Source organism: Squalius cephalus, assembly GCF_949319135.1.
Source record: "Squalius cephalus genome assembly, chromosome: 24".
Classification (NCBI taxonomy): domain Eukaryota; kingdom Metazoa; phylum Chordata; class Actinopteri; order Cypriniformes; family Leuciscidae; genus Squalius; species Squalius cephalus.
This window is the reverse complement of record NC_137145.1, coordinates 26,651,352-26,665,975: the sequence shown is the minus strand read 5'-3', so window position 1 is coordinate 26,665,975 and position 14,624 is coordinate 26,651,352. Positions and strand designations below refer to the sequence as shown.

General features: G+C 37.0%; 1 protein-coding gene across 10 annotated transcripts in view; it reads right to left on the bottom strand.

Moving 5' to 3' along the window:
- Positions 1 to 14,624, bottom strand: part of pam (peptidylglycine alpha-amidating monooxygenase) — a 65,628-nt gene that overhangs the window by 18,597 nt on the left and 32,407 nt on the right. For 5 of the 10 annotated variants that reach the window (XM_079862173.1, XM_079862174.1, XM_079862176.1 and 2 more), the window contains exons 15-18: positions 10,664 to 10,966; positions 1,879 to 2,008; positions 635 to 751; positions 408 to 480 (exon numbers count right to left, since the gene is read on the bottom strand). In XM_079862173.1, the coding sequence (XP_079718299.1) occupies positions 408 to 480; positions 635 to 751; positions 1,879 to 2,008; positions 10,664 to 10,966 (623 nt within the window). The remainder of the gene's footprint in view (positions 1 to 407; positions 481 to 634; positions 752 to 1,878; positions 2,009 to 10,663; positions 10,967 to 14,624) is intronic. The other 5 variants (XM_079862179.1, XM_079862177.1, XM_079862172.1 and 2 more) reach the window with 1 other exon arrangement.

Genomic DNA, 14,624 nt, shown 5'->3' with positions numbered 1-14,624 from the left:
AAATGGCCACAATTTTTTTTCGCGATATTTCCGGCAGAGCAGACCCTCCAATTATTGGTTCTTAGGGTCAAAGTTAACAGAAAAAACACAAATAAAAAGTATAACAGACCATGTCAGGTTCAACCCATTTTTGAGACTTTGGCTCCCTGACTAATTGGTAAATATTAAAAGTGCCACAACTTCTATTGTGTAGATACCATGATCCACAGCACAACACAAAGCTAACTGACGCTTAGTGCCAATAAAAAACGAAGAGTTTCCCAATATAATATATGACTTGTACCAAACATAGCTAAATCGCCCCACTCGACTAAACCTGGTTTCTCTTAAGTTTTTTTTTTTCGTTTTCATTTGTATATTAACATATCTAGTAGTGGGGTTTCTTAAGTTCATTGGAGTGTCTCTACCTGATGAAGTGCTACATCGGTCACCCAGTAATTATCGTTCTTGTCGGTAGTTATTCCATGCGGCAGATAAAACCTGTTCAAACAAACATCTCATTATCAACAAGCACAATGACTCAAAGATAGAAAAAAATTAGCAGTAGAGTGTTTACACAGCTTCACTGATAATAAACGGGAGGATTATAGTCTGTCAAATTGCATTGTGCCGCATGCCTGAACTGTGGACTTACATATTCCTCCCTGAAGCTCTGAGCACTCGTCCTTTGACTGGATCCACCACCATGATGGCGGGCTGCTGAATGGGGCCCAGTTTCTTCTGCTGGTACATGCCATTCATATCAAAGGAGCTGCAGGAGAAAAATACTTCATTATACCATAACAGCATATTGCTTATCAGCAGTATTTGCATCTTTACAGGAATAGTTCCCCCAAAAATAAAAAACCTGTCACGATTTACATTCATGTTGTTCCCTTCTTTCTACTCGGGAACAAAAAGAAACTGAAAGAATGCCTGTGCTTTTCATGAAATAACCATAAATGCAGATGGGTGCTGTCTAGCTTTAAATATGGCAAAAAAGCACTGCCAACTTATCATTCATTTTATTCCAAGTCCCCCGAAATCATATGAAAGCTGTGTGTGAGAAAAAAGGCTGAAGTTTATCTGTCGAATGACTTCAGACCTGAAATACAGCACACACATCATATGAACCACTTCTATGTTACTTTTGTGTTATATTTGGAACTCATCAGCATTTCTATTGCATGGAGAACAGAAACGTGGGCACTCTGCTGAAAATGTACTTCTCAGAAAGGACTCAGTCAGAGATTGGGACTTTGTTGAGTAAATGATGACAGATTTTTTTTACTGGGTGAACTGCAATAATCATAATTCAAATATGCAAATCATAATTCAAATTGCAACGGACAGTTCATTCAAAAATTCTGTCATTATTTATGCACCCTCATGGCATACCGACCCCCTTCAGAAGACTCATTTGCATATTCAAAGAACTACGCATACTAAATGAGACAAGGTGTCGCGTTACATTCAAGATATTTTAAGGCATCGAGACATTTTTTTACAGGAGTTTTTTTTTTAAATATGTCATTTTTGCTGATCAAAGATGAGTTTTAAGGGATAAAATTATTGACTACAGGGGACTTTAAGGATTTGGAAGGACATGAGGGTGAGTAAATGATGACAGATTTTTGGGTGAATTCACTTTAAGCAACACAATGCAATGGTAGCATTTCCTTTATATAACCTTTCATCAGACAGTAACATTATGCAGAGTCAATGACAACTTCATGAGCAAAAGGTCAGTGTTCATTACATGTCTAGATAGAGCTCAATTCTACATCAGCAATGTTTATCGCTTAATATGCACAAATTCTCTTAAAACATTTTTTTCTCCAGAGCCTTTGTGTGGAGAATGCTTAAATGTATGGAGTGGGTTAATATTCCAGAACGTACTCCCTTCCCCATATGTGATCTCCTCTGTGGAAGATGATCAGGTCACCCTTAGAGTTGAGAGCCAGACCAGACACCTGTCCAAACTGCAGCTCCGCCTCAGGCCAGTCTGACACCTCCACCAGATGGGCACCTGCACACACACACACACACACACACACACACACACAATTTAATATAGGTTTGGATTTGAACATGAAATGAATGAGGAATGAGAAAGAAAAAACATTTAGTTTGAAACAACACAGACATCTATCGAATGTTTTAATAGTTTTGAGCACCATTGATTCACATGAATGGATCAGCGGAGCACAAAGAGAACTGGCTCAAGGGTCTAAAAAGAAAAAGACTGTAAAGAATAATAATACATTTATTATTGATCCACATTGAATAAATAATAACCTGTTGGCAAATTAATGAAAACAGCCTCTGAATAAGTTTGTCATGTAAAGCGGAATAATGACCACATCAGATCATGCATCAGTGCATCATAATCACACAGAACTGCCCCTCGACTGAGCCTGGTTTCTCCCAAGGCTTTTTATTCTCCATTTCTGTCACTGATGGAGTTTGAGTTCTTGTCACTGTCGCCTCTGGCTTGCTTAGTTGGGGAAACTTAATATTAATATTCAGCAATATTATTGATCTGCCTGCATTGACACCATTGTGTAAGAACTGAACTAAGCTGGACGATGACATCACAGTTTCCTGCTTTTAGGGATGCACCGATGTGACAATTTTGGCTGATACCGATAACCGATAACTCTTTATATTAGAAAGCCGATAACCGATATATTGGCAGATAAATCTAAATCCAAATTTTTGTATCATTTCATTTAATTTAAAGTCCTGATTACAAAAACATAAAAAGCCCTGTCCCAAGCACACAATTATATATTATATATCATTATAATTTTGTGTAGTCTATATGACAGCACACGTTGCACTTAACTATATTTTCCTTTTTTGAAGTGATTTCAATCATATTTCAGGCAAATCGAACCCATCATGGTGAACAGTGAGCATCTGAAGTGTCTCAGCTGAAGGAAATAATACATTATTTATCGGCTAATATGTTGGCCCGATAATGATAACATTAAAAATGGACATATATCGTCCAATACCGATATGGTGGCTGACATATCATGCATCCTTATCTGCTTTATAGATGAAATGCATTAATTTAGTAATTGATGATCTTTACAGCGGAACTGAATCAACACTGAACTGACTTCAGCTGAACAACAGCCGAAATGCATCATTTTCCTGTTATCTCCGTAAAGCTGCTTTGAAACAATTTGCAATTTTACACCGCTAGACGCGACACAATATAGACATTCTGCATGTGAAACATCATAAGTCAACCTGTACTCGACTTCTGTATCTGAACACCTTTATGAGCTGAACTCTAGTGGGAAATGAGGAATTAGTGTGGATTGCAGAGCACTAAAAACTATACACTATGCACTTATTCTATACACTATGCACTTATACTTTACACTCACTTATACTATAAACTATTGTTAAGTTAACACTATGCACTTATACTATACACTATGCACTTATATTATGCACTATGCACTTATATTATACACTATGCACTTATACTATACACTATGCACTTATACTATACACTATGCACTTATATTATGCACTATGCACTTATATTATACACTATGCACTTATATTATGCACTATGCACTTATATTATGCACTAATATTATGCACTATGCACTTATATTATGCACTATGCACTTATAGTATACACTATGCACTTATATTATGCACTATGCACTTATAGTATACACTATGCACTTGTAGTATACACTATGCCCTTATAGTATACACTATGCACTTATAGTATACACTATGCACTTATATTATGCACTATGCACTTATAGTATACACTATGCACTTATATTATGCACTATGCACTTATAGTATACACTATGCATATATTATGCACTATGCACTTATAGTATACACTATGCACTTATATTATGCACTATGCACTTATAGTATACACTATGCACTTATATTATGCACTATGCACTTATAGTATACACTATGCATATATTATGCACTATGCACTTATAGTATACACTATGCACTTATATTATGCACTATGCACTTATAGTATACACTATGCACTTATATTATGCACTATGCACTTATAGTATATACTATGCACTTATATTATGCACTATGCACTTATATTATACACTATGCACTTATATTATGCACTATGCACTTACAGTATATTATGCACTATGCACTTATATTATACACTATGCACTTATATTATACACTATGCACTTATATTATGCACTATGCACTTATATTATACACTATGCACTTATATTATGCACTATGCACTTATAGTATACACTATGCACTTATATTATGCACTATGCACTTATATTATACACTATGCACTTATATTATACACTATGCACTTATATTATGCACTATGCACTTATACTATGCACTATGCACTTATATTATACACTATGCACTTATATTATGCACTATGCACTTATACTATGCACTACGCTTGAGGCATTTTTCTGTTGCGGCTCCTGCACTTTGGAATGTGTTGCCATTATCTTTAAAAACCTCGTCAGGCATGGATATTTTTAAAAAGGAATTGAAGACTTATTTATTTTATCAGGCTTTTGGCGTTTGATTAGGTCTGAGAACTGTGAGTGATTTGTTGTTTGATTCTCTTGGTGTCCTGTTTTAATGTAATTTAATGTTTGTATGTATTTTAGAGTTATTGATTACTTATGGACAGCACTTTGGTCCATTCTAATGGTTTTGAAAGTGCTTTATAAATAAAAGTTGAGTTGAGTATGCACTTATACTATACTGTATACTATGTACTTATACTATACACTATGCACTTATACTATATATGCACTTATACTATACACTATGCACTTATACTCTACTGTATACTATGCACTATACACCTACTATACTGTTTACTATTCACCATGCACTTATACTATGCACCATGCCCTATGCATTTATACTATGCACTTATATTATGCACTATGCACTTACATTATGCACGATGCACTTATGCTATGCACTATGCACTTATGCTATGCACCATGCACTTAGACTATGCACTTATACTATGCACTATGCACTTATACTAAGCCCTATGCACTTATACTATGCACCATGCACTTATACTATGCCCTAAGCCCTATGCACTTATACTATGTCCTATGCACTTGTACTATGCCCTATGCACTTATACTATGCACTTATACTATGCACCATGCACTTTTACTATGTACTATGCACTTATACTATGCACCATGCACTTACACTATGCACTTATACTAAGCACTATGCACTTATACTATGCACCATGCACTTATACTATGCACTTATACTATGCACTATGCACTAATACTATGCACTTATACTATGCACTAATACTATGCACTATGCACTTATACTATGCACTTATACTATGCACTTATACTATGCACTTTGCACTAATACTATGCACTATGCACTTAAACTATGCCCTATGCACTTATACTATGCACTATGCACTTATACTATGCACTTATACTATGCACTAATACTATGCACTTATACTATGCACTTATACTATGCACTATGCACTATGCACTTTTACTATGCATTATGCACTTTTACTATGCATTATGCACTTTTACTATGCACTTATACTATGCATTATGCACTTTTACTATGCACTTATACTATGCACTATGCACTTATACTATGCACTATGCACTTATACTATGCATTATGCACTTTTACTATGCACTTATACTATGCACCATGCACATATACTATGCACTATGCACTTATACTATGCACTATGCATTTATACTATGCACTATGTCAAGGGTTGGAAACTATGTGGAGGAATAATCACTGACACGTGACAATAGCTAAAGAGGTGTTCGTATTTTATTTAAATAAAGTCCCTCAAACTTGCATACGGATGTACATTTTAAGTTAGGAGCTATAAATATTATTAAACTGTGAGATTATAACCTGCGCTAGCGCACAGATCTGACAAACCATTAGTGTGACCCGAGGTGCGCGCTCCTGTGATTATCCCTCCGCGTGCCTGGATTGCAGACCCGTGCACTTTGTACTCAACCGTCTATTGTACTTTTGAACTTTATTTTGTTATTTTGGTTATTAAAGGTTATTTTGTCATTCAAGATGGTAGTCTGATGCCCCTGCCCTCGGTTACACAAGGAAAGCTGTAACAGCTGAGTGCAATGAAGTGTCCAACACTTTGTTTTTCCAGTTAATTAAGTGCATCATCTGAGTTATTTAAGTGCACTTCTTCTTTCTGTAATATCAGTGTGATCACACTACTCACTCTACTCACACTAAAAACAGCATAGAAGAGAGCACAAGTAAGCAAACTGGGACACACCTAAGGTGTATAGTGTGCTTAGACTGCCAACTGTCACTTTTCAGCAGCAGCGCTTCAATGTGACGACATACTGTGTGTAAATAATGTCAAGAAAACATGTCTTTCTCGAAGTTGTCCTCAAACAGATGGACTGGGTGTAAATCAGTATTAAGAATCCTTCACTGAACAAACTCACATGCTTAAAGGTCCCGTTCTATGTGATCCCATGTTTCAAACTTTAGTTAGTGTGTAATGTTGTTGTTAGAGTATAAATAATATCTGTAAAATTATAAAGCTCAAAGTTCAATGCCAAGCGAGATATTTTATTTAACAGAAGTTGACTACAAAAAACGGCTGGATTGGACTACACCCCTCTACATCCTGCTTTAATGATGTCACTAGAACCGTAACCTCCGCCCACAGGAACACAGGCGTATTGATGGCGAAATGTCAACAGACGTGGTTGATGTTTATCTATAATCGGATACCGCAAAAGTTTAATTCGAAGTTGTTAGTTTGCTCTGTCCATTTCACCACGGACTGTTTTTCTAACCTGGGATAATATCAAGCAGACTTCTCTCAGCGTTTCATACTGACGAAGGGGGCAATTTCAACTATATTCCAGCAAGCGGTAAGTAGTGATTTAATATGGAAGTAGCGATCAACTTCACATCGTTTCTCTTAGTAGGATGAAAATAATCTTACTTAAACTGTGATTAATATACAGAAAGCGATCAAAGAACAATCCCTTTCCAATCGCCCAAGCTGCTGTCGGTGACACAGCGCGAGTTTATCTGGACTCTTGCCAAAACTCGTTATGAAATCAATGACGCTGTTACACTGCACAACGAAGCTCTTACTGTATTTATATGCCTCATGTTTGCATTGGTGAAATCATTAGTGAGAGTGCAGGAACTGCGTTGCAATGATAAGATCTTTCACGCGATCAACAGGCTGTCATCTGCTCAGTGCTCATCACTGCAACCTTTTATGTGATGGTAATAGATCTAAATACTTAAAAAACTTCTCATGCTTCGTTAAAGGAGAACTCCGGTCAATTTTAACATTGAGCTCATTTTTTTGTACATTTGGAGTGCTGTCAATACAGAGAACAACGACAAAAATCGGTGTTGCCTACACCGTGTTATCCTCTTTTTAAAATTTGCACCCTGTTGACTTCAATGGGGCAAGTTTTAAACCTGCTTTTAGCCTCTTAACATCCTTGATGTGTCATTACAAGTGCACAGAAAATGTGAGTGATTCCTTCTGAGTGAACACGGGTGAATCTGACTGCAGTAGATGTGAAAGAAATGTATAAAAATGATGTTATTTAAGCCAGCGCAAATACCTTTGTTCACATCCTGTTTTTCGGTTGAAGTCCAAAGTAGTCGATTGCAGAGTTCACACGCATAGGTTTAATACCTATGATCACGCGCGTGAACTCGGCAATCGACTACTTTGGACTTCAACCGAAAAACAGGATGTAAACAAAGGTATTTGCGCTGGCTTAAATAACATCATTTTTATACATTTCTTTCACATCTACTGCAGTCAGATTCACTCGTGTTCACTCAGAAGGAATCACTCACATTTTCTGTGCACTTGTAATGACACATCAAGGATGTTAAGAGGCTAAAAGCAGGTTTAAAACTTGCCCCATTGAAGTCAACAGGGTGCAAATTTTAAAAAGAGGATAACACGGTGTAGGCAACACCGATTTTTGTCGTTGTTCTCTGTATTGACAGCACTCCAAATGTACAAAAAAATGAGCTCAATGTTAAAATTGACCGGAGTTCTCCTTTAATCCCGATAGCTGTAATAGTAAAAACGAATAATAGCTGTAATAGTAAAAGTTTTCCAGATAGTTCCACATGTAATGCCAGATATTTCATATGCAAGCATGTCAGCCAATCACAGCAGAGGGCGTTTACACTGAAGTCTCACAGCAGACACGCCCCCTCAAACAGAGTGTTCAAACCAGGGAATGAAATCAGGCTAGGAAATATGCCTTTTATTTCTAAATTATAACAATTTTTGATCTAAAAAACATACTAACATTATAAGGGCACCCCTGGAAACATTATAAAATAATAAAAATAATCCATGGAATGGGACCTTTAATATCTGACCACTAACTGCAAGATATCAATAACTTGTTCTCTGTAAACAATGATAAATCTGATAAACACCCAAAGATGTCAATGATATCTATTATTCTGTATTTACAGTGTCCCCAGAAGAAATTATACATGACACATTTAAAATGGATGAATGTCTTCATTCTATTTCATTCTATAACAAACCAAGTGTCACTATGTAAAGAAAATATAGAATGTTTGTTCGAGTTAGGGTTAGAAAAAAATTAAGGCAAAAAGCATTTGCCTAGTATCTGTACTAAGTAACATTAAACCACATTTATTTACTCTTTTTGCATATGCCATAATTCTAGTCCATTTAAACAACCAGGACTCTTCCTAGAGCTGGCTGAACAATGAAACTGCCGTTGAGAAGGGCCTTGGTGAAAGAGGTGACCAAGAACCTGATGGTCACTCTGGTTGAGCTCCAGAGATCACGAGTGGAGATGGAAGAAACTTGCAGACGGACAACCATCAGCGCAACACTCCTCTGATCCGAGCTTTACTGAAGAGTAGCCAGCTGAAAGCCTGTCCTCTCTGACTGTGAGAAACTATATTGAAGGTTGACCCTCCAACAGGACAAAACGCCCCTAAGCACACAGCAAAAGCAATACAAAAGTGTCTATAGGGATAACTCCCAGCCAGAGTCTGGATTTGAACCCGATTTAACCTCTCTTTAGAGACTAGGCTTCCCAAGGATGGTCACCAAACAACCTGACAGAGCTTGAGAGGATCAGAAATAGGGCAGAAAATCTCCAAAGCCAGGAGTGCAAAGTGTGTTGCATCATACCCAAAAAGAATTGAGGCTGCTTAATACTAAATACTGAGTTAAGGGTCTGAAAATTTATGTCAGTGTGATTTTTTTTTTTTTTTTAATCAGCAAAGTTATTGCAAAATAAGCATTTTAGGGCTGCAACATAATAACATGTGAAAAATTCTGAGTGATATTAAAACGTGACGATATTTCTCGCCAAGAAGGAGCTGAGTTTGTGTCTTTTACAGCTTATAATAATTCATATTCAAAGTAGAACTAAAGCATTTTTTATCAAGAGTAATGTAATGATAATTAAACACGCCAATACAGGAGAAAACATCAATATGTTTCTAAATATGCAAACTGTTGTTCAATTTGAGCCATTTTCAAAATAAAAGTCTGTGTGGCAAGTATTCGCTGAGTTTCGGTTCATGTTTGTCACGCGTTTCAAAAAGAAGTTCACAAGCAAATAAAAGTACCCTACAGTTTTCAATGATATATTACTCGTTTCTGTATAACAAAAAAATTATTTTAAGTTGTTTCCGCTGCTTCCGTGCCGACGTGTCCATAGGGTTAAACCCTTGCTCTGATGTTTTGATGTCCACATATTGTTGTTCAAGAAATTAAGAGTGGCAGTAGCATTTCTATCATAAAGAAGTATCCAAATATTAAAGATATATTTAAATGAAATGTTGTTTGGCCAGAAATGATCATGCTGTAAAGTGTAACAACAATCACAGGCCGTTGGCCCTCTGCAGGCATTTGTTATAATATGTGATGTACAGAAGTTAAATTATGTATTTTAACTGTGGTGTTCAGTAAAGCCATATGATTACTTGCTTTTGATACTTTATTTGAATCAATTATTATTGCCTCATTGTTATTGGATATGTATATAAATCGTTTTAAAGGCTATTGTTCACTTAGGTTATCTTTATAACAACATTGTTTTGCATTTTGTGACTTTCAGACGAATAAAAGACTATTTTTCCAGTCATGTTTTGTCATAATTTCTTAAAAATAGTGTTAAGATATTGTCTCGTCTCGTTCTCGTGAACCCAATATCTGACTGTTTTCTGAATGCACTTACAGTATGCATGCTTGTGTACTCCTGACAATCTTTCAGTGAAATCAACCAAATATATTGATGTCTCATCTTGCTCACAGGGGTGATATTTTGACCAACGAGATGAAAGCAGTGCATCTTGAAATCTATTCTATAGCAATCTTCATGTTCCAGATCGTTCATTAGAGAATTATTAAAACCACATGCTATAGCATTACACACTCAGCCAACAATCTGCGCAACCCAACGTATACATGATAGCAGTGAGATGGGTGAAAACAGGCATCAAAAGGAAAACAAATGGATATGTGGGAGACGAATGCTTGTCTCAGTTGACACTGTGGCCCATGGGTTAAAAGCTTACTGTCCACACAACACTTGATACATTTGCTCTAAAAAACGAGGCCGAAACCCACCTTGTTGGTCCCTTTGAGCCTCCCCTGTGGTCGGCTGTCTGGCGGGTACAGTCCTGCTCCTTGAGGGGCTGACAGTGGACTCTAACTGGTGAAACTTGTGCACTCTGTCCCTCACCAGAATTGCATCCTCTTTTGTTTTGTAGCCTAAATGTGGCCAGCCTCGGTCTTTTTTTTGCATTATGCTATCAATCTCTGCCATCAGACGTGTCTGGGCTCGGGCCGCATCTGCAGGGTCGTACTTATGCACGTGGACAACATCATCTCTCTCCCCCAGCAGTTTAGAAAGAAGGGAATAGAGGTCACCTGCACAGGAAGAAAGAGGAGGAAAAGCGGAAAGACAAAAGAGGAATGGTGGTGTGAAAAGTGAGAAAGTCCTGCAGTGGAGGAAGGGAGGTTGTGCTGGTGGTGTACTGGATATACTCAACGGCCGATTATACGTGTGCTATTTTTGCCTGTCCTTTATCAGATTGAATGACGCCCTCCACTTGTGTAACAGGCGGACTGCGCAACATCAACAGTCTTTTATATCACACAGTACATCTATTCTGATAACGACGGCTGGGTGTTGTGTTCTGACACAAAATGAAAATGGTCAGAATGCTGCATTACAAAATGTATTATGTTCATGCATGCATTTCAAATTTAAACTATTCCAATGGATACTATGTGAGCACAAAATCACCCTGCATTTGAATTTCATTCAAAGCCTGTTTCACACTGCCAGTGTGCGCATCCTCAGACCAGTGAAATGCATAAGATAGTATGTGTACCAGTGCGAGCCAAGCACTCTCATCACTATAATATTTCACTGTAACAGTGGTCAAATAAGGAAGCTTGTGAATTTACACCTTTCTATGACTATTTGTCAAGATTCAATGTTATGATGCATGTCCATGCACAGACATTTTGAGGGTCAGTGGCTCAAACTGAGAAAGAGGGCACCATACTTTCCTATACTACACACAAACTGGTAGTCATTTATTGAGATAGGATGCCTGTCCCTATATCGAATGTATGATGAAATGACTACAATTGTGCTTAATGTTGAATGGTATTAGTGAAATTATTAGACTTAACTTATTGAGTAATAGAATACCAGCACTGTCTATTCCAGTAATCAATTTTAAGTGTTAAGAAACATGTCAATTTTAAGGACTTGGAAGTTTGTTAAAGTAGCTAATGCTTGTGCGAGATGCTTCAGGAAGCATGAGATGAAATTTGTTCAGATTACTTTATTATTTGACGTTTTGAACCACATGAACATGCAAAGAAATCTAAACAAAACAACAACGCCTTGACCTGACTGCATATACCTACTACAATTCACATATCCATTCAGAATTACTAAACACAGCAACATACACATGACAAATGATAAAAAAATGATCCTGAATGTGTGTGGAAACAATGTGAATGTACACAAATGTGCACAATATGTCTGTGCACAAATACAATGTGTGATCAGTGCATCGATACATGGTTTGTTTCTGCCTCAATATAACGGACTTGCATGTGCTTATTGTAGGACTCATATATGTCAATCTCAGAATATGACAACGCTCGTGTTTTAAAGCTTAGTAGACACTGGACTGAATAATTCACTGAAAACTGTCCGCGAGCCACTGTTCTCTCTGCCTTCTCTGATGTAATCAGCCTGGACCTCTAAGATCATCTAACTGTGCGACGTAAACTACGTTAATTGCATTAAATTAACTTAACGTGCCAAGGATTTTGCATTAATCGCATGTGTTAACACATTAACGTTGACAGTCCTAATTAATAATAATAATAATAATTCGCCACATTTATATAGCGCTTTTCTCTGCACTCAGAGTGCTTTACATAGAAGAGGGCCCCAGTTTGCCTTCAGAACTGCCCAAATTCTTTGTGGCAAAGATTCAACGAGGTGCTGGAAAGATTCCTTAGGGATTTTTTGGTCAATGATTTCATCAGAGTTGCGGAAGATTTGTCGGCTGCACATCCATGATGTGAATCTCCCGTTCCAGCACATCCCAAAGCTGCTCTATTAGATTGAGATCTGGAGACTGTGGAGATCATTTGAGTTTAGTGAACTCACTGTCATGTTCAAGAAACCAGTTTGAGAAGATTTGAGCTTTGTGAAAGGTGTGTTATCCTGCTGGAAGAGGCCATCAGAAGATGGTCCACTGTGATCATAAAGGGATGGACACGGTCAGCAACAATACTCAGGACGGCTGTGGTGTTTAAATGATGCTCAATTGATACTGAAAGGCCCAAAGTGTGCCAAGAAAATGTCCCACACACCATTACACCACCAGCAGCCTGAACCGCTGATACAAGGCAGGATGGACACCAATTTCTGACCCTTCCATCCCAACCCTCTACCACCTACCAATCCAGGACCCTGTTTAATAGCGTTCCTCTGACCGTCACAGTGGTGAAATATTTCATAGATTTCCATTGGATCTTGAACTAACACAAACAAATACCCAGTGCCACCAGATAAGGCTGCTAAAACAACTGCTAGACATCTCTTACTGGGCAAAAACACGACCCCTCCACCAGGCCTTGAAAATAGGCTTCTCATTGGTCCACATGCAGTTTCTTATGAACTAACTGCCTTTTACCCATCTCGACTCTCATCCCAAGGTTCACAACAGGGTGGGCATAAATAGACCTCCAGATGCAGCCAGGTAATTGACTGGCCACGCCACAACAGTGGCTGGAACAAAGCAGGACAACTCTCCACACACTCCTGTGCAAAATGGATACAATACTAAACATTCAATTCATACTAATTCAGAGAAATAAGTACTTAACAGCTATTCTTAATAACAGCTAGTCTAAATGAAAGCATACATGACAGTTGCAACTTTTTCAATTATGTATGGATCTATGCATTCAGAATATTGCCAAAATCTCAGAGGTGACACAGTAACCAAAGTAACACAAGTATAATTCAGTCACGGTTCTAACTGTGAGCTGTAGATTATGCAAACGAGCTCCACGTTGAGATGCTAATGCATAACATTTATACATCTATCCTGTAAAAAGCTATTAAAATACCATGATATGCAAAAGACCAAGTCATTTTTACAATGAGGCTTCATTTTTTAACATTAGTTATCTTAGAATGAACAATACTTCTACAGCCTTTATTAATCTTAGTTAATATTAATCTCAACATTTACTAATACATTTAACAGATCAAGTTCTGTTAAAATTAGTTATTGCACTGTGGACTAACATGAACATTTGTATTAACTAACATTAAAAAATTTTTAATAATGCTGTAAAAATATATTGCTCATTGTTAGTTTATGCTATTGTTAATAAATGAGTCCTTACAGTAAAGTGTTACCAATTTTCTTAAGGAGTTTTGGGATTCAATTTTTCCATGATAAAACAGCAGAAATCAGATGCCAGCAGATTATGCAAACTCTCAGCTTTGGTGAGTGAATCATTTAAAAAGTTTGAACTCCAAAGAATCTCAAAAATGTTAAAAACGTTGCTGTGAAGGCAGTCATGCACTGGTGCATTCATCATCAAAAAATTGAGCAATTAAGAAAATGAAAGAGAATTTCATTCATGTCGTGATGTCTTTAAAACTAATCTCTGATAACATAAACATGTCAAAGCACACAGCTTACATTTGCACAGCCTCCGCCCTATTCACATCAACAGTAGATTTTCATGTCACCAATGAATCGAATGATGTGTTTAACAGTTTATCAAGCCATATGCCACTTGAAACAAAAAAAAAAGGAAAGGAAAAATCTTGCAGAAAGTCATTTTCCATGCAAAGAAAGAAAATGAAATGGATGTTATTAAGCTATAAACGGGCCAGGAAATGAGCACCGAAAAAGTAGTGACAAATAAATAAGACTTGAAAATTAGTTTGAGGGCTGTGTCAGAGCAGAAGGCTTTTAGCATTTGTTTATTGTATTATTATTATTTTTTTATATATATATTATTATGTTTA